The 27,786-nt window shown below is 41.0% G+C and overlaps 1 protein-coding gene across 5 annotated transcripts in view; it reads right to left on the reverse strand.

Moving 5' to 3' along the window:
- Positions 1-27,786, reverse strand: part of LOC126481604 (UDP-glucosyltransferase 2-like) — a 725,388-nt gene that overhangs the window by 66,595 nt on the left and 631,007 nt on the right. For 4 of the 5 annotated variants that reach the window (XM_050105476.1, XM_050105474.1, XM_050105473.1 and 1 more), the window contains one exon: positions 25,658-25,877. In XM_050105476.1, the coding sequence (XP_049961433.1) occupies positions 25,658-25,877 (220 nt within the window). Of the gene's footprint in view, positions 1-7,913; positions 7,999-25,657; positions 25,878-27,786 lie in introns of those variants that run through there. The other variant, XM_050105477.1, reaches the window with a different exon arrangement.

A 27,786-nucleotide genomic window follows, 5' to 3' on the forward strand; every position in this document is an offset into this window, starting at 1 on the left:
TGAAAGAGAGTATTCCAGTCAACATTGTCAAAAGCTTTCTCTAAGTCTACAAATGCTAGAAACGTGGGTTTGCATTTCCTTAATCTTTCTTCTAAGATAAGTCGTGAGGTCAGTATTGCCTCACGTGTTCCAGTATTTCTACGGAATCCAAACTGATCTTCCCTGAGGTCGGCTTCTACTACTTTTTCCATTCGTCTCTAAAGCATTCGTGTTAGTATTTTGCAGCTGTGGCTTATTAAACTGATAGTTCGGTAATTTTCACATCTGTCAAGACCTGCTTTCTTTGGGATTGGAATTAATATATTCTTCTTGAAGTCTGAGGGTATTTCGTCTGTTTCATACATCTTGCTCACCAGATGGTAGAGTTTTGTCAGGACTGGCTCTCCCAAGGCCGTCAGTAGTTCTGGTGGAATGTTGTCTAGTCCGGGGGCCTTGTTTCGACTCAGGTCTTTCAGTGCTCTGTCAAACTCTTCACGCAGTATCGTATCTCCCATTTCATCTTCATCTACATCCTCTTCCATTTCCATAATATTGTCCTCAATTACATCGCCCTTGTATAGACCCTCTATTTACTCCTTCCACCTTTCTGCTTTCCTTTCTTTGCTTAGAACTGGGTTTCCATCTGAGCTCTTGATATTCATACAAGTGGTTCTCTTATCTCCAAAGGTCTCTTTATTTTTCCTGTAGGCAGTATCTATCTTACCCCTAGTGAGATAAGCCTTTACATCCTTACATTTGTCCTCTAGCCATCCCTGCTTAGCCATTTTGCACTTCCTGTCGATCTCATTTTTGAGAAGTTTGTATTCCTTTTTGCCTGCTCCATTTACTGCATTTTTATATTTTCTCCTTTCATCAATTAAATTCAATATTTCTTCTGTTACCCAAGGATTTCTACTAGCCCTCGTCTTTTTACCTACTTGATCCTCTGCTCCCTTCACTACTTCATCCCTCAAAGCTACCCATTCTTCCTCTACTGTATTTCTTTCCCTCATTCCTGTCAATTGTTCCCTTATGCTCTCCCTGAAACTCTGTACAACCTCTGGTTCTTTCAGTTTATCCAGGTCCCATCTCCTTAAGTTCCCACCTTTTTGCAGTTTCTTCAGTTTTAATCTACAGCTCATAACCAATAGATTGTGGTCAGAGTCCACATCTGCCCCTGGAAATGTCTTACAATTTAAAACCTAGTCCCTAAATTGTTAGCTATGATTAAGTTGTGCTCTGTGCAGAATTCTACCAGGCGGCTTCCTCTTTCATTTCTTAGCCCCAATCCATATTCACCTACTAAGTTTCCTTCTCTCTCTTTTCCTACTACCGAATTCCAGTCACACATGACTATTAAATTTTCGTCACCCTTCACTATCTGAATAATTTATTTTATTTCATCATACATTTCTTCAATTTCTTCGTCATCTGCAGAGCTAGTTGGCATATAAACTTGTACTACTGTAGTAGGTGTGGGCTTCGTATCTATCGTGGCCTCAATAATGTGTTCACTATGCTGTTTGTAGTAGCTTACTCGCATTCCTATCTTCCTATTCATTATTAAACCTACTTTTGCATTACCCCTATTTGATCTTGTGTTTATAACCCTGTAGTCACCTGACCAGAAGTCTTGTTCCTCCTGCCACCGAACTTCCCTATTTCCCCCTATATCTAACTTTAACCTATCCATTTCCCTTTTTAAATTTTCTAGCCTACCTGCCTGATTAAGTGATCTGACATTCCACGCTCCGATCCGTAGAACGCCAGTTTTCTTTCTCCTGATAATGACATCCAGGAAAAGTTAACTATTTGAAATATTATGCATAACAGAGTAAACTACTTATATGATCAAAAGACTGATTAACTCTTTTTCAAAGACAAATATTCTCTTGGGCACACTCGTCAACACCGAATTCCATTATCGTGTAAACAGGTTGCTGTGATGGACACTAATAACTTTTAGCTCATTGAGCAATTAACTAATAAAAAATTTAATATGGTAATTAAAAATAAGAACAATATTAAGTATCTGCTTAAGTTAAATTAGCGTCACAGTGTGTCTAACAAAACGTTACACATGTTAATATAATTTGAGGCAGTACAAATCCGAAACCTAAAAATACAGAAGACAGACACCTTCACGTACCTCGGTGTCAACATCAACCAACAAAACCTTATAAAACAAGGGATAGCAACAAGAATTCAAGCTGAGGGAAGATGTCAAGGAGATATGCACAACATCACGAGATCGAAGTTACTATCTAGGCAGCCAAAAACAATAATATGCCAGACCATCATCAAGCCAGTAGTGTACTATGCAAGTGAGACATGGACCCTGACAAAGAAAACAGAGAAAAACTCATCACTATTGAAAATGAAGTACTGAGAAAAATATATGAACCAGTGAAAGAAAATGAACAGTGGAGAATAAGGAAAAACAGAGAACTCAGAAAATTATACACACTGCCGAAGCGAGTGTGAAACTTAACAGACTAAGATGGTATGGACATGTGAGGAGGAGATGGGAGAATACAGTAATAAAGGCTGTAATGGATGGAGAAGTTGAAGGAAAGGTACCACTGGAACGGCCGAGAATGAGATGGGAGACATGCAGGTACTGGGTCTGGGAGATGAAGATGCAGATGACAGAAAAGTGTGGAAGCTGGACTGAGTGAGGCCAAGGACTGGCTGCAGTTTGTGTGGCCAGTAGAAGAGTAAGAGTAACAATTAGGATTTTTGGCGGTATGATTTTATGCCTTACGTATATATCAATGTTTTTTTACTTATCTAACAGAATCTTACAATGTATGCTGTTTGTGGCAAGCAACAATCTTTATGCCATTACTTCATAACGTATTTACTTAGCAAGTAATGTATTCTTTCTTTGTAAAATTATCACGGAGTGCATGTGTATTTTCAGAATTATTACAAGTACAGACAACACATGTAACATACAGACAACTGTGGTGCAATTTCTGGCATTTCTTTGATCTCTTCCTGTCATTACAGATCAATGAAATGTGGGACACATATAACACAACAACACAGTACTTCATAATTATCACATTAATTCTTTTTGCTTTTTCTATATTTTTTCATATTATAATTGTGTATAATTTATCATTTTCTTGTCTATATTAAATTTTTAAGGGTTTGTAAAGTAAATTAATTACAAACTATTTAAAAACAATGTTGGAAGCAATGTAGTTGACACACAGGCATAGTCACGATCTCTGCTACATAAACAACAAGCACTAACCAAAGATACTATCAGGATGGCACTAACATCTTTGGTATGTGAGAGTGTGCACAGCAAAGGGAGACACAAGTTAACAATAAGTGAGGTGAGATGTGAATAACTGTGAAAGTTTGAACAAAATTTAGTGTGTGACCTTCACGCTGAGAAAATGTTTGACAAAGTCTTTGTGAGGAGAATGATGTACCAGAGGTATGGGCCACAGTAAAATGTTTATTTGAGACTAGTTTCCAGAGTATTAATGGAATAAAAGTACTGGGTGCTCAAATATATTTAATTCTGCTCATAAATGGAACAAGAGACTTGGCTAAAGCTGTTGTCATCAACTTATTACATGGTGCCTAAAGCAGCTCCACCTCAAAGTAAGCCGGCCGGAGTGGCCGAGCGGTTCTAGGCGCTACAGTCTGGAATCGCGTGACCGCTACAGTCGCAGGTTCGAATCCTGCCTCGGGCATGGATGTGTGTGGTGTCCTTAGGTTAGTTAGGTTTAAGTAGTTCTAAGTTCTAGGGGACTGATGACCACAGAAGTTAACTCCCATAGTGCTCAGAGCCATTTGAACCTCAAAGTAAGACTGCAATTTCAGAAGTTTAGAAATGTAAAATACTTTCAAGCATAGCAGAATCATTTACTGAACATCACAGTTTTTATTAACTTTAATTCTTATCATTTTCCAGTCATTATAATAGCTGAGTGGCAGGTGATTTAAGCAACGTCTAATATGAAAATATTCATTATACCAGAAGTAAATTTTTCATTATGCTACTTATGTGAAAGAGAAACTTTACATTCTAACTAAAAGCATTCATCAAATTTTGCAAGCTTAACTACGTTTATTATCTTTGCGATAAGAAGACTTATTAAGCATCAAAATTAATTTGTCTGCCAGATAACAGCAGGGTCAGGTGGTACAATTGCGATCATTTCGGACAAATGTCATTGTGGCTGGAGATATATCGAGAAAAGAAATAATTTGAACTGTGGCACTTGTTCTTGGATGTTTAATGAATGTTGTTGTTGTGGTCTTCAGTCCTGAGACTGGTTTGATGCAGCTCTCCATGCTACTCTATCCTGTGCAAGCCTCGTCATCTCCCAGTACCTACTGCAACGTACATTCTTCTGAATCTGCATAGTGTATTCATCTCTTGATCTCCCTCTACGATTTTTACCCTCCACGCTGCCCTCCAGTACTAAATTGGTGATCCCTTGATGCATCAGAACATGTCCTACCAACCGATCCCTTCTTCTGGTCAAGTTGTGCCACAAACTTCTCTTCTCCCCAATCCTATTCAATACTTCCTCATTAGTTATGTGGTCTACCCATCTAATCTTCAGCATTCTTCTGTAGCACCACATTTCGAAAGCTTCTATTCTCTTCTTGTCCAAACTATTTATCGTCCATGTTTCACTTCCATACGTGGCTACACAATATGTAACACAAATATTAGACAGTTACAAATGTTGGTATAACCACAAAAAGGGTTACAGAATTGAGAAAAATCGATCGAAAATGTACCACAATAGGTACAATTGTGATCACTTCCTAGTACAATTTTGATCACTGACATCTTCCACATAAAAAGAACTTTTTCCTTCGGGCACCAACACATACTTCGTGGAACCAAACATTGCATTTTTGGCAGCGAATCCAGTCACCATTAACTACTGATTCTGCTCTATAATAATTCAATAAACAAAATCCAAAATTATTCACGTTGTTTGCTGGCGATTTGAAGCTTAGTACACTTCTTTCATTATAACTCACAGACGTACATTGTTTATTGCTCCTTGTTGCATTTGTTCTTTGCTTTCCTTGTGCCCTGTTGAAAACGTTTTGCTGCGGAGGTTTTCCAGGTTTTCATCTGAAGTGAGTCTAGCTGATGTCTGTGTTTTCCTCTTCCGAGACGATAATTTTTTTTCTGGACTTTCCAAAATGTCCTTGACAGCATCGTACTGAGAAATGGTACTGGACCCTGGCGTTACGGATTTGCCGTGTTCTTCAGTTACATCTTTTGAAGGTAAGGGTTCTTCTCCCATAATGCTGTTAGTACCTTGAGTGGTGGAGATTGAAGGAGCAGAAGCCTCGAATATCGTTGATGGTGCAAATTTCTCCTCGGGAACAATGTCTTTGCAAGAGGGCATTATTCCTGACCGAGCGAGGTGGCGCAGTGGTTAGCACACTGGACTCGCATTCGGGAGGACGACGGTTCAATCCCGCCTCCAGCCATCCTGATTTAGGTTTTCCGTGATTTTCCTAAATCGTTTCAGGCAAATGCCGGGATGGTTCCTTTGAAAGGGCACGGCCGATTTCCTTCCCAATCCTTCCCTAACCCGAGCTTGCGCTCCGTCTCTAATGACCTCGTTGTCGACGGGACGTTAAACACTAACGACCACCACCACCATTATTCCTGTACATTGGAACCCTTTGACTGCGCACCCAACGAACGCAGTTTTTCTCGAGGCCTCACAGAAAATATTATAGAATCGTTGTTTTGTAATGCTTTCGCTGGGATTGCGACGAATCCAGTCAGTTGCATTTCTGTGATACTGAGCCTTTAGGGGCTCGAAGGAAGTTCTGTCTAATGGTTGCAGTATATGTGTACTGTGCGGAGGCAACCCCAGAAGTTCTGTTCCATTTTCCCGACAATATTCTACAGCATCTAAGCTGGTATGGCTGCCATGGTAGTCAATAATAAGAAGTGTAATAGGGCTACCCATTGTTTTGTATTTCTTGAAGTGTCGAAACCAGACCATGAACAATTCTTCATTAATGTATCCCGATTCACTCATCTCTGTAATGGAACAAGGAGTAAGCCATCTTGAAATTCATGGCGTTTCCTCACACCTTTAAAAATTACCATTGGTGGTAAATATGTATCACTTGCATTCATGCATGCAGCAAGTCACATTTTGTCCTCTTTCCACGTTTGGTAGTGAAACAACTTCTTGCTTTCCTTTACGACTTACTATTTTTGTGGGTCTGTTGTTAAGAGGAAACCCGAATTCATCCATATTATAAATACGCTCTGGTTTATCAAAAAAATCATATTCCTTTAAGATTTCTTCTCAATTCTGAAAATATTTACTTACTTCTGCTTTATTTAAGCCCTCAACTCTGGCTCGTGAAAGACCCTAGGGTTTTCGCAGGCTAGGGTGAGTGTGTCTGTTAACAAATGCTCTAAACCAATCAGTTCCAGCAACCTTGCTTTCTAAGTTCCATGGATGTTTCAAATTATTTTTCTCAGCTAACTGAAATGCAGCTTTTCGTAACTGGAGTGGCGACAGAACCAATCCTCGCTGTTATAGAAATAAAGCTCTCTGGACCGAAGCATCTTCCATTTCAGAAGGGAGTACCGTTGGATGACCAATTCTGTTTTCTATAGGACTAGTTGGAGTTAATCCAGCTGGCATTTTCATTTTAGTTTGCAGTTCATCATGTAAAGTGCTGAAAGGAATGTCATATAATTCTGAAGCAGCTCGAAGATTCAAATGTCAACTCATTACACTCTTTATTGCCTCAGCTAATGCAGGTGGACTCCATTTATTGTAGATTTTCTTTTCTGCTCGTTTTCGTGCCATCTAGAAAATAAGAGGTGGCTTTAAAATCGTCTAGGAAAATGTTTAAATATACAGAATTTATTTGCAATGATTGTGTGTAATATGTCTGTGGTAACCAGTCGTGACGGATTAAACTAAAAATGTGCACTGATCGAAACTGTACTAAGGTATCGAAATTGTACCAATTTTCAGATCGAAAATAGTAGTGAATTGTGCCAAGAGATGCCAACACATATCACAGAGGCTTTCTCTGTAGGTGCCTCAGAACACGCCCGAACGGAAAACAAGTTTATAACCTCACTAATATAAAATTTACAAGCGCGTGGAAACTAGAACATCTGTAAGAGAGCATTAGAATAAGTAGCTTCACTTACCTCTTAACACAAAAAATTTATATCTCCTTAGCACAAAGTGGTGTACTCTTGGAAAAACAGGAGGAGCTATAGAAACCTGCTACACTACAACGCCACACGAAGTCAAGTGCTACCAACACTACGAGACTGACAAATGGCGCGAAACCTTATGTTGATCGGAATTGTACTTACATTGAAATTGTACCACCTTACCCTACATTTCAACAGTATTATGTAACTATGTACTTATTTATGTGTTGTGGAAACATGGCTTTCGTGCCTTTGTCATTGCCTGCTCTAATTGCCGATAACTGTGATGGAATCAATGTTCAGCTATTTTTTTCCAGTAACGAGCTTATTTATTAGAAGGAAGTGGTTAGTGAAATTTGAAGACATTGAACATTATACGGCAATATCGTTCCTCTACTATTACTGCATTACTTGTTGCAGTTAGCAGATTACTTCTGACTTTGACTTACTGCAGATTGTTTACTGTCATGATAATTAACTCTGAAACATTTTGTAACATATTGTTTTTCCTGTTTAGTTCCTGCTTACAGAAATTTCTATGATTGTTAGATAAATTCAGTTTCAACACAACGTAATCAGTTTCATAACTTTTGCCCGTAAAGGAACTGTTGACCGTATTATGTCGTCAAAAACTACAGTTTTGGTAAATTTCAGGTTCATAAATGATATAATTCACGTTAACTAATTGAAATTAGTTAAACATTTTACATATTTTTGTTTATGACATTCTTAGTACAACTTATTTGGACGGAATTACAAACTTTCAGTAGAACACTATCCGCATTCCGTCGGTACAAAATTCTCCACAATAGACGGTTATTCTGAAAATTACAGAAAATCTGGTTATACGTGTCATCAATGAAGCAGAGATTGTGGTTATGTTAGAAATCGAGCCATAAATTCTGTACATTCCCAAAAAAAATTTCATAGATCATAAAACATAAATTTAAACGATAGTAACGATCTACGTGTAGACCACTGTTCAGACGTCTGGGAATTGCAGTACCCGTACGTCTATGCCATCTCTTGGTGTCTGTATTATCTCTCCTCTTACTGCTCCATGTGTGACTAATGACTGTTCCACAATAACGTGGATAATGAAGGTTCAGATATAAGAACACCTACATTAATGGTCACCAACTTTAGTTTACTAATTCTTTTATCATGCAGCCCCCCACAAAGATTCGCAATAAACGCTATTAGACTAAGCGCCACAGGGCATGTAACGCCGGAAATGCATATCCTCCTATTTCCATCTACTGTACTATTATTTTTTTCCTTGTTTTGTTACCTCAAGATATGACATTTCTGTCTCTTTATATATTGTAATTGTTTTACTGTTTGTATATATATATTTATGCACTCATGTCGATGTATAATTGGTTTGTTTCGTAAATATTATTTGTATTTTTACGCTGGGTCTTGCCTAGGGAAAACTGCTATCGAACGATTACATCGATAGGTCGTGTGAAGAATCAAAGTGTGTAGGATCTTTGGGAGTGTTAACTCTGCCGCGTGAAGCGCGGGCGGAGCAGTGGGAGTCTGGCGGGAGTAGCGAGTGGAGCAGGTGTGTTGTGTGACGCTCCCGCGAGTTGCCGCGCTTTCGGGGTTTGGCAGCATGTAATTGCGCTCGACTTGCGATGATAGTTTCTGACATGGTGTCGCGGACGGGAAACATTAACTAGCGCACATCAAGAGCCCGTTTCGTCTGGTGACCGTGTCGAGAAGAAGGCGCGCCAACATCCAGCTTCTGCAACAGCGACGGCCGACAATGAGTGACTGTCGCCACCTCCTCGACCGACGGCTTCAAACCTTCAATCAACCGACAAGGAAGACTGGACGCACGTAAAGTTTTAGAACTGTATGGCAGACCTCAGCTTTTAATCTTGTTCCATTTGCCTCGCAAAATTACAGCAACTTAGCATGAACCTTTGTTGCTCATTGTCCCAATTGCATTGCCAAGCAGGGTCCCTTCCTTTTCCGAAATGAACCCGAGTGTCGTTGAAATTCAAACGCCAGCATAATTCCATTTCACTGCTTTAATTTCAAAGTTCAATTCAAGCATTAGCTGGCTACAATAGTTAGATTACACAAGCGCAAATTAAGAGTGCGAGTTTTATTACCGTATTTTAGCTTACCTGTGACTGCAGCGCAGCTTGGTACGTACTAAATTTTACTGTTGTTAATTGTTCAGAATCGTTTAATTCAAGTTCAAAGTTAAATCTCTTCTTTCTAAATTGCGTAGATTCAAGTAGCTTTAGAAATGATTGTTGAGGTAGTCCAAGACTAACTGTATTTCGATGTGCTTCAGGAAGAAAGCTCACTATTAACTTCAGTCACTAAATTTACTTTCGATTTTCCGGTTTCATTAATTCTTTTGCTAAATTAAGTGTAGCGAAATTTATTACTTCTGACAAACTTTCAGTTTTCACACTACACGTGTCAACCTTCAGTTGCCACGCTTCTAGTGCTAATTATATGTGTAATAACCTTTCTTTTTCAGTTATTATAGTAATTATCCATAGGACTGGCGACCGTAATTTCCCCCAAATCTCAAATATCTAATTACCGCTAGTTAATTGTTAACGTAACGGCTGCACATTTACCTTCTTTATTAACTTTACCCCTTTTCAAAATTAATTTCCACCAGTTTCATTAGCACATTTCCTTTCATTTAGATGTAACCCTTTCCTCCCTCTTTACCGACAGGTTAACTTCGGTGACGATTGCTTTTCCAAAACTCCCATTAGGTACACGCGGTTTCATTTTTCACTGTCATTAAGGTCGGTAAGTGAGGGGGAGGTTACACGTGGCGACCTGGTGACAGGACAATCTTCAGATTTGAGGTTGTTCTGGACACGAATTTTGTTTGGTGCAAATGTCGTAACAAAGTATTGGTTACGAACAGATAGTTACGTCAGCGAGATTAAGTAGTGGGAGGAATCCTAATTAGATTTGAGATTTGTTATTTATATTGAAAATTATTAAAATGAGTGAAGGCAACAATTACCAAAATTTGGTAGACTTGGATACGGAACAATCGGTCGAACAGTGGGAAACGCGCACGGCGGTTCCCATTGTTCAGGGGCAGGCGGCTAGCATGGAAGACGCGAGCGCCGAAACGCAACAAAGAGCAGAAATGGAATTCCAGACTTTAGAAAATCTTTCGGAATCGGAAGTGAAAATCAAATCTGAATCCCTTGATGACGAATACGGGGGGACAATGAAAGAAGAAGCCGCTACGGAAGTAAAACCGGTGGTTTCCGGGAATTTAACTGATTTATTGAATGTTTTGATTAATGAAATCAAGAGTCAATCGGCAGAAATTATAGCTCTGTCTGCCAAGCAAGAAGCTCAGTCTGAAAAAATTGAACGAAAGCTAGACAATCAGAACAAAGCTATTAATGTTGTTAACAACAATGTTGGAGTTGTTAATACAAAAGTTGATAAAATCAAAGAAGATATTGTTGTAATTAATACCGAAATCGGTAATCTTAAACAGGAAATGATAGGCGTTCAGGCGGAAATTGCGAGCATAAATACTCGTTTTGATTCCGAAATTAGCAGAATCGAGAAAAGTGTAGGAGAAGCAGTTGCACCGATCATCGAGAATAAGGTGACGGAACAAATTCAATTAGTGAAAAAAGAGGATCAACAGAAGGTGGAAACTTTAAAGGCTTTAGTGTCCGAAGTAGACACTAAAGTGAGGGAGCAGGCTAATACCTGCGAAGAGAAAAAGAGGGAAGTGGAAACGCTTGCGACAACCACTTGCCAAGTAATTACGAGAGTGTCGGAATTAGAAAAGAAACTTGACGAAAAACAGAGCTATGTGCCAATCTGTGCACATAGTTCGGAATTGTTGACGAAAGAGGAGCGGTTCGACCCCTTGAAAAAAGGCGGTATACACGCGACGGATTTCATTAAAAATTGTGAAAGAGTTTTACCCAGATCATGGACTAATGAGAGAAAAATTAATGCGGTTATTGATGTGCTGGCTGGTGATGCCAAGCATTGGGGCTTAAACCTCAACATTACGAACCTGACTTTTGACGAGTTTAAAAATTTGTTTCTGGCTGAATACTGGTCGGAGCAAAAACAGCAAAGTGTCTGGCGCCAATTTGTCGTATCGAGGCCTTTCGATGCGAATTCGCGCGGCTCGATGAAGGAGTTTTGTGAGGGCTGGATCCGCAAGTTGGAATATTTGCGTGATCGCCGCACGGAATCCGAAATAGTCTGGGAACTCTACAAGAAGCTTCCAGATGATACAAAACGCTACGTAGGAAGCAATTACAGGACAATCAATGATTTCCTGGAAAGAGTTGAGGACGAGGACAATTGGCGCAATAATCGCGACAGTGGTAGAGGCCGTGGTAACAACAACGGGTACCACAGCAACCACAACAACGATAACCATGGAAATAATGCATACCGCAACCATGGCAGCAATAACAATAATGGTTCGGACCGTAATAACAATCGGTACAATGCAAATAATAACAGGAATGACGGAAACCAGTATCGTACTAACGTGATACGGGCCTCACAGAACAGTAATAACGCCAGAGGGTGTGATGAACCGCCTCAGCAGCATCCGGGGAGCGTATCTGCTGGGACGAGACAGGGAAACCATTAGCCGCGCCGGTGAGGGGCCGAGCGGGCGTGGAGAAATTTTGGCGGCCCAATAACAGGAGAAAACCCAGGTATCGTCATTATGAAAATTCCGTGTGGAATAATCAACGGCGGGAGAGTGTGCCAGTGTTTAGAGAAAAGAGTGCGCCCACAAGTAGTAAATCAGCTGTATACATGGCAGCAGAAAATACATTCACTGTCAGTGAGAACAATTTAAGTAGTGTTCCGGAAATCGATTATAAAGTGGCAGCTGTAATACCCACAGCGGAACTGGAGATTGAGTTTAAGAATGATTCGCAATTGTTGAGAGAAGATCAGATGTCGGATAAAACGTCCGTCATTGAGCGAGGGGATGCAGAGAGGGATGAGGTCTGGTTAAGGCAGTTCGGTCGCTTATACGACGAACTAAGAGATTATAGGGGTCTGTATGGGAGAAGTGTTTATGGGGAGCGCGTGCAGTATTTGCCGCGTCTCGTCCCACAGGAAGATAGTATTTGTGAAGTGATTGAAAGTTCTGGCCCTAACCGGCAGACTTTACCAGAAATAGTTGATGTTAATGGGGAGCACGAGCAAGATTCGTCGTGTTTCGTCCCGCAGGAGTTAGATGTTGACGTAGTAACGGAAAGTTCTGGCCCTAACCGGCAGACTTTGCCGAAAGTTATAGTGGTAGAAGTAGCCGACCCATCCGACGCAAACCTCCAGTTTAAACATTGCGAGAGTATTAAGGAGAAAGATTACGAAAATTTTAGTGATAGCCGGACACGATTGGTAGAAAAGCACATAGATTACAGCGTGTATGAGGTTAGAGCTGACATTATACAGTCAGACGATAGCAGTGTGGGTTGCGCAGATCCAGAGGAAGTAATTTCAGATGCTACTGGGCACATTCCTCCAGGTAGATTGGCAGATGAGATCAATCTGACCAAAGTGGAATCAACGAAGGTGACAATTAGTGAATTGATAGCAAAGCAACACTCACTAGTTGACGAGTTACAGGAAAAGGTTTCGGTATTGGAGGCGAAGCTAGAGACTAAGCCTCAGGACAAACGTGTTGAAATTAAAACTGTATGTGAACAGAGACTGAAAAAGCCGCCAGATAAACCGGATTTAGGATCAAAGCCGGATGGTTTTTTCTGGAATGACCTGGATATAGACGAGGATTTACTGTGGGAAAATAAAGAAACAGTCGAGGACAAGTGTAGACAGATAGTAGTGTCTGTTAATATGCACGACCTACAACTAAACGTGTTGATTGACACCGGTGCAGAATTGAGTGCTGTATCTGGGAAAATATTTGAGTTACTGAAAGACAGACCTGGCATCGTAGTTATGCCAGTAACAGGAGTGAAAATTATCGGTGCTACTGGGAAGGCCAGTAAACCGGTCACAAAACAGATTTTTGTCAACTTCGAGATATGTGGGGCACGATTTGAACAAGAGTTTGTCGTCGTGCCAGACTTAACTACGGAAGTAATTATCGGGTTAGATTGGCTATTAAAGTACCGTGCAGTGATTAACTGCGAAAGCAAAACTTTGACATGTACGTCCCAAGATAAAACAATAGTAGTTAGTTTTGACGAGGCAGGAGACGGTGTGCATAGGCAATACCAGCCTATACACATTGTTAACTGGCCGAATGGTATTGACGTAGGTATGAATTTGAACTACTGTAATGTGAGGAATCTCGGCATTGACAATAGTGTAGAAAGTGAATTGGAAAGTATTGTAGACGGTGTGTCAAACGTAACACACGAACAAAGACGAGGCCTGTATGAAGTAATAATGAGGAATAAGAGTGTGTTTTCAGACAAACCGGGTCTTGTGGAAGGATATAAATGCAAGTTGCATGTAATTCCGCACGAACCATTCTTCGTGAGACCGTATGCTATACCGCTGTCCAAAAAGGAAGCAGTGCAACGGGAGATAGATAAGATGATCGAATGGGGAGTGATTGAAAGAAGTACAAGTCCATACAATAACGGTTTGGTCATTGTAGCAAAACGGGATGGTAGTGTGCGTATTGTGATTGACGCACGCACGTTGAATAGGGTCGTTCAACGTGAAACAGACAGACCAGAGAGTATGGAGGAGATTTTGCAACGTTTTCATGACGTTAAGTTCATGACTAGCCTCGATCTGACAGCTAGTTACTGGCAAATAGAACTCGAAGAAGAATCTAGGCCATACACCGCCTTCTTGTTTGCGGGCAGGTGTTATCAGTATAGAGTACTGCCGTTTGGACTTAATATATCTGTGTCCGTATTCATCAGGGCCCTAGATAAAGTGCTAGGACCGGCTTTGAGTTCAAGATTAACTGTATATGTTGACGACCTATTGTTGGCCAATGCCACTTGGCATGACCATTGTGACCTGTTAGATGAAGTTTTTAGAGCATTGCGCCGTGGCGGAATGACTCTAAAGCTAAAGAAATGCGAATTTGTGAAGCAGGAACTGAAATTTTTAGGGCATGTAATTACCACTGCTGGTATTACGAAAGACCCAGAGAAACTAGAGGCAATAAGGAATTGTCCTCCACCCAAGTCTAGGAAACAGTTAAAAAGTTTTCTAGGGCTCACAGGATTTTACCGTAAATTTGTAAAAGGACAAGTGTTTAATGATGAAAATTTGAATAACCTCTTACGCAAAAATGTTCCGTTTGTGTGGACTGACGGGTGTCAGACCGCTTTCGAGAGATTAAAAGACGAGTTGTTAAGATCTAACATACTATTTCATCCTGATTTATCGCTACCCTTCCATCTGGGAACGGATTCGTCGAATTACGGGGTGGGGGTAGAACTGTTCCAAGAAGTTGGTAAAGGAGAGGATAAGGAACACCGGACGATAGCGTTCGCGAGTCGAACTTTATCAAAAAGTGAGCGAAACTACACGATTTCTGAGAAAGAGTGTCTCGCTATCGTGTGGGGATTCAAGAAGTTCAAGGGTTACCTGTGGGACCGTAAGGTGATTATTCATACGGACCATAAGGCGCTCACTTATCTGAAGGATTGTAAACTACTTCACGAAAGACTGACTAGGTGGTCGCTGTATTTACAGCAATTTAACTATGACATCTGTTACGTAAAAGGGACCGACAATTGCGTAGCGGATGCGCTGTCGCGGTTGCCCGAGTCTAATCAAGGTCTATTGAAAGATGAGGCAGATGGAGTGGTCAAATTGTACTATTTTAAAGAAGTTGAGGGACGTAAATTAATAATGAACATTTGTAAGAATCTACGTCGTCATCAGAACGAGGATGGTTGTTTAAATATGGTGAAAACCCGATATGATGAAAAGAGCCCAGAAGGAGAGAAATTAAGGAAGTATTACAAGATATACGATCATATCTTGTACATACGTAAGGGTGAAGATAGTAATATTTGGCGGGTATGCTGGCCCAGCAAATACGTCACGGAAATAATAGACTACTACCATTTGGCGTATGGTCACTGTGGACCAAAGAAATGTACGGAAAAGCTGAGTGAAGTAGTGCATTTCAACAACATGTTAAAACGAGTTACTGACAGAGTGAAAACTTGCGATTTATGTCAGAAGGTGAAGGTTACCAACTGTACGAGTCGTGGTCCTATGCAAAGTATAAGGCCTAACGACACCTTTGAGTTACTGTGCGTGGACTTGTACGGACCTTTGCCCAAGTCATCAGGAAACTTTGCCTACATTTTAGTAGTGCTAGAAGCTTTTTCCAAGTTCATCAAACTATACCCGATTAGGAAAGCTACAGCCAAAGCGGTCTATAGCAAGCTGGTGAACGATTATTTTGTTCATATTGGTAAGCCCAAGGCGATTCTATCAGACAATGGGGCACAATTTACTTCTAAGTTGTGGAATGAAGGCATGGAAAGTAATGGGGTCGATGTGATCCATATTTCAGCTTATTGTCCGGCTGGGAATCCCGCTGAGAGGTATATGCGCGAGCTAGGCCGACTGTGCCGTACCTATTGCCATCACAACCATAGGGCATGGGGCAAATATGTAGCAGTATTTGAGAGAATTATGAACACCTTGAGACATGAATCGACGGGATTTTCTCCAGAGGAAATCCTGCTGGATGACAGAAGTAAAAGTTTAGTGGAAGAGATAATCAAATTCCCTCCACGGATTGACATTAGTATTGGTGTGAAAAAAGATCGTTTGCGAGAAGTAATGAAGCTAAAAGCCGATGCTCGCATACGTCGTCATGACGCTAAAGCTCGTTTTGCTAAGTTTGCGATCGGAGACTTAGTACTTGTAAAAGCTCATGAGAAATCGAGCGAGATAGACAATGAAATCTCTAAATTTAAGTTTGTTTATAATGGACCATATAAAGTCATTGGTATACCTCACACAAATGCTTATTGCTTAGAGTATCCAAGCTCTGGAAAGCTATTAGGTATTCGAAATATAGTAGATTTGAAATTGTACCAACCTAGGATCGATCAATACCACACAATGGGTAATTTGTACAATATGTAAATATAGAGTGTAAGATTTAAGGTTTGCTAGATTGCCATGCTTTTGACTGACCAAGGTCATTAAAGAAGTTGTAATTAATAAGTAATTAATTTTGATTAATCAATTTAATTTTAATCAATTTAATCATGATCTAATCAACTGAAAAATCCAAGCTGCTAGTTTAAGTTTTCAGCTGAGTCACAGTAGATTAAGCAATGTAAATATGATTTTGTAACTAGCTGTAAGATTTCATGAATATGTGTTTTACTAGTCATTGCCGATGTACTTAGACGCTGTTTTAAGTTTCAGGCTTGTACATGTGTGATGATGGACAGTGTTGAGTTATCCACTGTGATAGTGTTTATGGACTCCTTGAGATTACTCGGGAGTGAGTTTTTCCGAAAGAATTCAGTGGAACGGACGTTCTGGAAACGCCGTCACAAGGGCGAGTGAGATCAAGCGTGCCGCACACGCGGGCGCAACAATACTGGCGAGGCGAGCCGCTGTCGGCTCTTGTGCCGCTGTTGGCTCTTGGGCCGCTGTCGGCATTCTTTGTACTTGCGGGTACGAAAGGCGGAATAGTTTTTCTACCCGGACAGCTGATGTGAAAGAATTCTGCTGTCAATACTTATGTTTTTTTCGATCTTCTGAATATTATTTTCTTGTTTAGCATTAAGTGGACTCTCATGGCAAGCGTATTAATCACGAAAAGGTTATATAAAATGTGTATTCTATGTAATTAATAATTAATTTGCGTATTTTGATCTACCTGTTTTTATGACCATGTACTCTGATTAATTTTGTAAATAGTATTCCATTTCTTGATACTGTTGGGAATTTTGACAATTTTAGAATAGCTAAATCATTTTCTATGTTTTCTATGAATTTTAATATGTTGTCAACCTGTCTTATTTTGTGCAAGATGACAGAGTGGAATAAGATTAGGAGTGTCTCCACTCAATTATTATGGTCTAAAAATTGATTTATGCTTAATTAGACGAATGCTAAATTTTGTTGATGTTTTGAGCATATGCATTTCCACTGTTTCTTTTTTGGGACATTTTCTGAGTCTGTTTACGTTACACGAACATCCTCAGACAATGTGGGGCACGTGTAACGCCGGAAATGCATATCCTCCTATTTCCATCTACTGTACTATTATTTTTTTCCTTGTTTTGTTACCTCAAGATATGACATTTCTGTCTCTTTATATATTGTAATTGTTTTACTGTTTGTATGTATATATTTATGCACTCATGTCGATGTATAATTGGTTTGTTTCGTAAATATTATTTGTATTTTTACGCTGGGTCTTGCCTAGGGAAAACTGCTATCGAACGATTACATCGATAGGTCGTGTGAAGAATCAAAGTGTGTAGGATCTTTGGGAGTGTTAACTCTGCCGCGTGAAGCGCGGGCGGAGCAGTGGGAGTCTGGCGGGAGTAGCGAGTGGAGCAGGTGTGTTGTGTGACGCTCCCGCGAGTTGCCGCGCTTTCGGGGTTTGGCAGCATGTAATTGCGCTCGACTTGCGATGATAGTTTCTGACATGGTGTCGCGGACGGGAAACATTAACTAGCGCACATCAAGAGCCCGTTTCGTCTGGTGACCGTGTCGAGAAGAAGGCGCGCCAACATCCAGCTTCTGCAACAGCGACGGCCGACAATGAGTGACTGTCGCCACCTCCTCGACCGACGGCTTCAAACCTTCAATCAACCGACAAGGAAGACTGGACGCACGTAAAGTTTTAGAACTGTATGGCAGACCTCAGCTTTTAATCTTGTTCCATTTGCCTCGCAAAATTACAGCAACTTAGCATGAACCTTTGTTGCTCATTGTCCCAATTGCATTGCCAAGCAGGGTCCCTTCCTTTTCCGAAATGAACCCGAGTGTCGTTGAAATTCAAACGCCAGCATAATTCCATTTCACTGCTTTAATTTCAAAGTTCAATTCAAGCATTAGCTGGCTACAATAGTTAGATTACACAAGCGCAAATTAAGAGTGCGAGTTTTATTACCGTATTTTAGCTTACCTGTGACTGCAGCGCAGCTTGGTACGTACTAAATTTTACTGTTGTTAATTGTTCAGAATCGTTTAATTCAAGTTCAAAGTTAAATCTCTTCTTTCTAAATTGCGTAGATTCAAGTAGCTTTAGAAATGATTGTTGAGGTAGTCCAAGACTAACTGTATTTCGATGTGCTTCAGGAAGAAAGCTCACTATTAACTTCAGTCACTAAATTTACTTTCGATTTTCCGGTTTCATTAATTCTTTTGCTAAATTAAGTGTAGCGAAATTTATTACTTCTGACAAACTTTCAGTTTTCACACTACACGTGTCAACCTTCAGTTGCCACGCTTCTAGTGCTAATTATATGTGTAATAACCTTTCTTTTTCAGTTATTATAGTAATTGTCCATAGGACTGGCGACCGTAATTTCCCCCAAATCTCAAATATCTAATTACCGCTAGTTAATTGTTAACGTAACGGCTGCACATTTACCTTCTTTATTAACTTTACCCCTTTTCAAAATTAATTTCCACCAGTTTCATTAGCACATTTCCTTTCATTTAGATGTAACCCTTTCCTCCCTCTTTACCGACAGGTTAACTTCGGTGACGATTGCTTTTCCAAAACTCCCATTAGGTACACGCGGTTTCATTTTTCACTGTCATTAAGGTCGGTAAGTGAGGGGGAGGTTACAGGCATCACTAAATTTTTCACACCGTATTTTTAGATGGCATTACGACTCCTGGCACGGATACAAAATTTCAGTTTACAATGTATCTCTTGTGCAGTATGCTCATTACTTCTTGTTGAAAAGTTAATCGCGTTATTCAGTCTGTAAGATAGCAAAACTCGTTGAACTGCTGCATGTTATCGTATGAAATAGCCAGACTGGACAAACAGTTGGCCACTCCCAGGGGTCGTCACGCTAATACCGTGTTAAAATGCCACTATTATTGATAATGGGTTCATTTCAGTAAAATGTAAATGTCGTGTGACTACGTCACTACGGCCTCCCGCCGGGTGCAAGTCTTTCGATTTGACGACACTTCGGCGACTTGCACGTCGAAGAAGAGTGTCCACAAGTTTCTTCAGGTATGCCATATTCAGCACAACCCACGCAACTATGATTAGATCCTGGAGAGCTGTCAGATTGCGGGGATGTTGATTGCTACATTTCACCTGCTGTTGCACATGGTGCCACACATTTTCTACGGGATTAAGACTGGGTGACCGACATGGTGCGTAAGTATTCACCAAACCAGGAACTTAGCGAGCCCTATGAATGCAACTGATGTATACTTGGAAGACGAGAGTGTCCGCAGGATAGCCGGCCGAAGTGGCCGTGCGGTTAAAGGCGCTGCAGTCTGGAACCGCGAGACCGCTACGGTCGCAGGTTCGAATCCTGCCTCGAGCATGGATGTTTGTGATGTCCTTAGGTTAGTTAGGTTTAACTAGTTCTAAGTTCTAGGGGACTAATGACCTCAGCAGTTGAGTCCCATAGTGCTCATAGCCATTTGAGCCATTTTTTGTCCGCAGGATACTCATCGTTAAGGTGTAGATGGAAGATCAACATTTGCTTACCGAAAATGTTCTAAATATTTTCACGGTACAGTCTCTAATGACTTCGATGTCGACGGAACGTTATACTCTAATCTTTCTTTCTTCATTTTCATGATAACCCGAATGTGTGGCCTCAAGTCATAGAACGAAAAACACCTCCCCCTCCCCCCCCCCCCCCAAAAAAAAGAAAGAAAGAGAAGAAAGCCACACAGAACCATGTAATTCGGAACTATTCCGGATCATTTGCGAGGTACCCAACTCCTGATGTACATTTCATGGCGTTCCTTTCTAAATGTTCTCTTAGGAATCTGATGAGATGGACCTGCACTCACTGATGCCAGCCATTCCTGTCCGGTTTGAAACTTTTAGTAATTGACAAGGCACGGCATTTGTTCCAGTCCCTGTCAGTTGGGATTTTCCAAGACCACAGTTCTTACGCTATGTTAAGTGGTTTGAGTGATCATTCCTTGTAGATATGTTGAAGATGCCGGCAACGGTGTAAATGGCTTTTTAGCGCTAGACAGACAAAGCTGCTGTCAGTACTGCTTGAAAGCCACACTTGCCGTGTGACCGCTTAGGCACTGCTCAAGCAAAATTTCGTTACGTGACTGGTCGTGTTAGGCGTGCGAAACAGCTGCTCAGAACCCAATTTAACTGACAGCGATCTTCTTTCGCCTTAGGGAGCGTATTGGCTCACACTTTCTAGTGTTAAAAACCCTTCGTTTCAAAATACTACGAAGGGTGTTCTATAAGTAATATAACACATATTTATTGTGAAAGCAGGTTGCTTTTGTTCAGGATTTCAACACACCATATTATTCTACACTCTTGTGATTAAAACAACCTGTTTTTTTTTAACAGGATCTCCATTCAATGAGGCGACATCACGCCACCTTACAGTAAGGACCTGTACACCCGCATTGTACCTGTCTACTGGTCAACATCTGAAACAACGTCTTGCTGGATCAATAACCTCCCCATCATCCACATAATGCTTCGCGCAGTGTACATCCTTCATTGGGGCAGACAGGTAGAAGTTGGAAGGTGCGAGATCCGGACTGTAGGGTGGATGAGGAAGAACAGTCCAATGCGGTTTTGTGAGCTCCTCTCAGGTGTGCAGACCTGTGTGAGGCATTGTGGAGAAGGAGAAGTTAGTTTGCATTTTTGTGGCGACGAACACGCTGAAGTCGTTTCCCCAGTTACCTGAGGTTAGTACGATACACTTCAGAGCTGGTCGTTGCACCGTGGTTGGGGACATCAAACAGAATAACCTCTTCAGAAACTCAGAAGAACGTCGCCATGGCTTTAACTGCTACGGGTGAGGCTTTGAACCTTTTCTTCTTGGTAGAGGTGGTGCAAAGACACTACATAGATTGCTGTTTTATTTCCGGTTCAAAGTGATGAGCCCATGTTTCATCACCCATGACGACGTTCGACCAAAAGTTGTCTTGATCAGCCCAAGCAATTCCCAATTCCGCATATATGGTCCTTCGTTGCATTTATGATCTTCAGGTAGGCTGCTAGGAACCCAGTGAGCACACACTTCTAAGTACCCCAAATCTTGAACGAATGTGTCAGCACTACCAACAGAGACGTCTAGTTGTGTGCCAAGGTGTTAGATTGTGAGCCTTCGATCACCTCGAATGAGAGTGTCCGTACCTTTCAACATTGCAGGAGTCACAGCTGTGTGAGGCCGGCCGGCATGTGGGAGGTCGGACAGGTATGTGGGACCTTGTTGCGATGATGATCGGCGGCTAGCCCAACGACTCAGCGTGCTTTTGTTCACTGCCAGGTATTAGTAGATATTCTGTAAGCACCTAGGAATATCTGCGATGCTCTGGTTTTCCGCGAAAAAAAAAAAAAGCTCAATGACAGCTCTCCGCTTGGAATAGATCTCCGTTTACAGAGGTCGTTTTGAAGGCTACGTATAGTGCAGCCACCTATGAGAACTTCATGAAACCATAGTGGCTGAAGCAGGCATATTCCTTGATCTTCCAAAACAAATTCCACATTTTCCGACAGAAAACGCTCCTTATAGTACTGGTCTTTGCAATGTCCTACAGAGCGACAGCAGCGGAACATACAAGATCAAGGTGACAAGTGCCAATCGTCCAGCAGATATGGAGGAATATCCCACCAGACGCACCCTTCGCAGATGAATGGGATCATAAATTCCCTCAAAGGTATCAACTACGTCATGCTAGTGTTCGAAGCCATCAAAATCGCATTGGGCCTTGCTTGTGCTACATCACTGTTTGCGTCTCTCTAAGAAATTACTCTAAATTCCACTGGCTCGTTGTCTATCTGTCCTCAGAATCGTTTCTACTCTGATTTCTTGTTGTTCTCTTACTATGCAGAAGGGTGATTTTGCTAAATGGGGAAAAACGACGATAAGGAGCCAAAATGGTCGTAGGGAGATATGACCGGAAATGCTTTACTAGGAAGGTACATAGACTTGAAGGTGGAGATAATGAAGTTTGAGAAATCCCCCAGTAGCAGCATCAGGCAGAGGATCCACCAGCGTGGGGTCAGCCAGACGACTGTGTGTAACATTCTCCATGTCAACTGCCACCATCCATACGACTTATAATGCGTGCAGGACTTGCCTCCTTGGCGACGATTTTGTCGCTGGTTTGTCGCACATGCCATCACGGAGCTGGGATTACTGTCATCCTTCCTATTCACATATGAGTCATCCGTTACGAAGGGCGGTTTTGACGACCTTCACAACACTCACTCACCTGTGAGCTACAGTGACTACCCATGGTATTGTGGCCGCAAACTATCAACTCCGTTTCTGCCTCTTTATGTAATTGGTGACTACTGGCGACCATCGCGTAGCACCACTCGTCCTTCCGCAACACCACTTCCTGCACGTCACCCTAAACCCCTCCTCCCCCCTGGAAGACGTGCCCTTGGTGATACGAAGGGCAATGTGGCTGTTACGTGCAAATGCTCCAACTCACTGTCCTCTTAAATATGGAGCTAAACACATGTCCAGACAGAACATCATGTGTGCTTTCAGTCATTGAAACCTACATTGTCAAATGCCTTTTATCTCCACCTTCAAGACAATGTACCTCGCTTGGAACCTATTTCCGGCCATATGTCCATATGGGTAGAGTTATACTTGACAACCACAAAGAATTAATAATTGGTTCCTTTTATCGATCCACACGACCCAAATGATTCACTTGCTAAACAGTTCAAAGAAAACTTGAGTATCATCTCAAATAGGAACCCCACTCATACAATGATAGTTGGTACTGATTTCAATCTACCCTCGATATGTTGGCCAAAACGCATGTTCAAAGCCGTTGGCAGGCAAAAAACGTCTTTAGAAATTGTACTAAACGCTTTCTCCAAAAAATTATTTTGAGCAATTAGTTGAGGAGCCTACTCGAAGTGTAAATGGTTGCGAAAAGATACTTGATCCCTTAGAAACAAATCGGTAGCATCATGACGGATACAGGTGTAATAAACCACAAGGTCATTGTAGCGATACTGGCCACCGCAACATCCAAACCCAACGCAAAACACATCCATGTAAAAAACCAGACAAAAATTTCCATGATGCCTTCGTTAGAGATGGTCTCCACCCCTTCCCAAGTAGATATATGTGTGTACACCAGATGCAGCTTAAATTCAAGGTCATAGTATCGGTTGCAAATCGAATGATTTAATCAAAATAATTTAATAAAAGATGGCACTGATTCCCCATTGAGCACAAAATCTGTCAAAACACTGTTGTAGACGCAAAGAAAAATCCAGCCAAATTTAAATTTACACGAAATGTTCAACATTGGCGATGGTTTACTGAAGCTCAGTGCGAGATGCTTTTAACAGCTTCTATAAAAAAATTCTATCTCGAAATCTAACAGAAAATCCAAAGAGATTTTGGTCATATGTTAAGTACACCAGTGAATCAAGAACAGCTGCCAATGTAACATAGAAGTAGACACCCTAGGCGTAGCGAAGCAGCTTATGTCACCAAATAAGGGCATGTCTTCCAATCCAGATAGTATTCCAACTAGGTTATTTTCAGAGTATGCTGACACAACAGCCCCTTGCTTATCAATCATGTACAACCGCTCGCTCGATGAAAGATCCGTACTTAACGACTGGAAAGGTGCACGAGTCACACCAATACTCAAGAAAGGAAGTAGGACTAATCCGATGAATTACAAGCCAATACCACTGACGTCTATTTGCAGTAGGATTGTGGAACATATACTGAACATTATGAATTACCTTGAAGAAAGTCAGCACGGATTCAGGAAATACTGTAAATTCCTGTGAAACACAACTAGCTCTTTATTCGGACGAAGTAGTAAGTGCTATCGACAAGGGATCCTAAATGTATACTATATTTCTAGATTTTCAGAAGACGTTTAACACCGTTCCTCACAAGATACTTCTAATCATATCGCATGCTTAAGGACTGTCGGTTCACTCAAGCAGCTGGATTCGTGATTTCCTGCTATTTCTGTCAGAAGCAATTCAAAGTATGCTGATACAACAGCCCCGTATCAATCAATTATGTACAAATGTGGTAATCGGTGTAAAATAATCGAGTGGAACCGAAGTGATACCCGGCGTTCTTAAGGAAAGTATTTTACGTCCTCTACTGTTCCTAATTTGTATAAGCGATTTAGGAGACAATGTGACCAGCTCTCTTAGCATGTTTGCTGATGGTACTGCCGTTGATCATATAGCGAATAGAGGCAGTTGTGTCTGAATAAGGAACAGTGTGAGCACGTCCACATGAGTACGAAAATATATTCGATATATTTCGGTTACACGATAAATCATACAAATTTAAAAGGTATCAATTCAAATAAATACCTAGAAATTACAGTTACGAACAACTTAAATAGGAACGATCACATAGAAAATACTGTAGCGAACGCAAACCAAACACTGCGTTTTATTGGTAGAACATTAGACTGTCTATACTATGCTTGCCCGTTCTCTGCTATTGCTGTGCGGTATGAGATGTTTAGTAAATATAAACGGTGTCACTGACATGATAAGTGAGCTGGGGTGGCAATCGTTAAAACAAAGGCGTTTGCGACTGCGACGAGATGTCGTCACGAAATTTCAATGAGCAGCTTTCTCCTTAGAATGTGAAAGTATTTTCTCCAATCTACATAGGGAGAAATGATCATCGTAACAAACCCAGAGGAATCGGAGCTCGTACAGACATACTTAAGTCTTTGTTTTTCCCACGCGCTGTTACAAGTGGAACGGTAGAGAAATGGTCAGAAGTAGTTCAAAGATCCCTGTGCAAGGCACTTATGTGTAATTGCACAGTAATCATGTAGATGTTGATTTTTGTTGCTCCTTATCTTTTCAGTGTTCGTTTCTTGCACTTTGTACCCAGTTAGCAAAATCATCCTGTACAAACACATTCCTTATCTTCTTTTAACACATAAGACTTGGTTACTCACAAATTGTGCTGGAATTTCATGAAACACTGTACGTGACATATTGGGAAAATATTACGATGAAGTTGTTTGGAAACGACTTGCTTCACGAGGGTGGTTAGTGAAAGCTGTTCGGCTACCAAAAGCTTTAACGTGTTTAACAATGAGAACAGCCCTCGTCTTCTTTCATGACAGTGCATTCCATTAGTGTCAAGAGCATCAAAGAAAATTCATTTTAATGAATTCCTTTACCGGCAACTGGTCTCAGTATGTGATGAGCAAAGCAACACTAGACTCATACGGAGAGATTCACCTTGCGTATGAAGTTTACAGTGTGGATACTGAAATGTTTTTCATTGTAGTGATATGAATAAAGCAAATATCTTCATAAATGCAGGTTTCTGGCCTTACCCAGGGTCGTTCAATACTTGTCGCAACGCGGACAAGATGCGTTCCTTTGTGGTTTCGGGGAGGGGTAACAGCACCGCGACGCCCTTGTCGACCAAGGCTATGCTGTTCCTGTGCTGGTCAGCGAAGAGCGGAATAGTTACCATGGGAACGGCGTTGTACACCGCCTCTATGACTCCCAGCTGGCCGCCATGCGTCATGAAGACTCGAATCCCGGGGTGACCTAAGAAAGCAACAAAAAGTTTACGTGTTTACGTTCTGTAGCCTGTTCGCCTAATGGAAACTTGCGCCCCTATGCATTTGTAAGCGTATCAAAATCTACCTTTGGACCCAAAGTGCTTTGACAATGCATTAAATTTCTAATGCTTAATGAGTAAATGACGAGTGTCACGCACCTTCGTAATATGAACTGAAAGCTCATTGTTACTTTTTTATCTAGTACTAATAAATGATTGAGTGGCCATGTGCACTGTGCGTGTGTGCATTCTGATCTGCGCTGACTGTAATGTGAGGTGTGGCTATAAAAGAACGGATCTGTAGGTGTCAAAAATATTATTTTAAACACATGCATATTTAGTTATTGTCACGCTCAGTATATTCCCCTCTTCCATCGCTACAATAGTAGATGCGAATTTTCTATTGATAGAAACAGTGCTGGAATTCTTCCTCTGAGAACTTCTTGATGACTCTTGCCACCTTTCCTTTCACTGCATCAGCGGACTGAAATCGTATTCCTTTTAATGCAGATTTCACCTTGGGGAATAGAAAAAAGGCACGTGACGCTACATCAAGGGAATGAGGTGGGTGCTCTAGCAACGGGTGCTGTAGTGTGCTAGAAACCTCTTTGACAGATAATGCGGTATGAGCCGGTGCGTTGTGTTGATGCAGAACCCATGAATTGTTCTTCCACAATTCCGGTGTTATTTTCTTATTTTCTCAACGAGTTGACCCATAACCTCAAAGTATTAGTATAGGTCAATAATTTGACTTTATAAACCCAGTGAAGATACACAATTCCATGAATATCGGAAAAAAGTAATCATAATCGCTTTGAATCTTGATTGCTCCCGCGAGCTTCTTTCGCTCTCGGCGAAGTTGGTCTTCCAGTGCATGGATTGACGGTTAGTTTCTGGAACATAAGTGAAAGAAATTAGGATCATTTACATTGGGGCACAGTGTCAGTAAAGAAAAAGTTTTCACGAGCTGCTTCTTGTTCGATCGTGAGAATTTTCGGCATAACTTTGGCACACACTTTTCTCACGTTAAATTGGTTACATAAAATTTGTCTTGCGCGTTCTTTGTCCATTTCTACAGTTTCAACAATCGATCAAATACTCAAACAATGGCCATATCGAAACATCTTACCTTCTTTTTCGGGATTTTCATCCGTTTTTGATGTTGAATGGCGTCCCCGGCGTGAGTCATCTTCGACTTCAACTCCACAATCTTGGAAACTCTTGAATCACTCAAAAACTCGCGTACGTGATAAACAGCTCTAGTCATAGACATCTCTTGCTAAACGATAGGTTTCAGTAGCAGTTTTTCCAAGTTCCATGTGAAACTAAATGACAGTTCATTGCTCTATTATTACACTTATCATTTATCCGGCAAAATAAAGTAACAGGTCTTACAAAAAAGAAGGCCACACTGCTTTCTCTACAAACACCAGAGACGCCGCATTCCACTGAGAAGGCTTGACGCTTCACAGCTATTGGCTGTTTACCTTTTACGCATGAGTAATTACTCTGTGATAGCACCAGTCTGGTTGTTTTACAGCCACACGTGGCATAATATTGAAAAAAATTCGAATATCTAATCGCCAATCCTTCCTAATATGTCATCTGCTCTCCATATTTCGTTTCTATTCTCTGTTTCAACTTGTAACTTAATTACCACCGTCATTCAGGTCATATTTTAAATAATATAGGCAACTTCAAATTTTTTATCAAGTCACCAAATAAAGTACAAGCACCCTTCTGGCTTGCGTCCACCCTCTACGACAGCTACCAGAATAAGCAGGATAACTACACTACTGGCCATTAAAAATGCTACACCACAAAGATGACGTGCTACAGATGCGAAATTTAGCTGACAGGAAGAAGATGCTGTGATATGCAAATGATTAGCTTTTC

The sequence above is a fragment of the Schistocerca serialis genome, chromosome 5, assembly GCF_023864345.2.
Source record: "Schistocerca serialis cubense isolate TAMUIC-IGC-003099 chromosome 5, iqSchSeri2.2, whole genome shotgun sequence".
In the NCBI taxonomy this organism is placed as follows: domain Eukaryota; kingdom Metazoa; phylum Arthropoda; class Insecta; order Orthoptera; family Acrididae; genus Schistocerca; species Schistocerca serialis.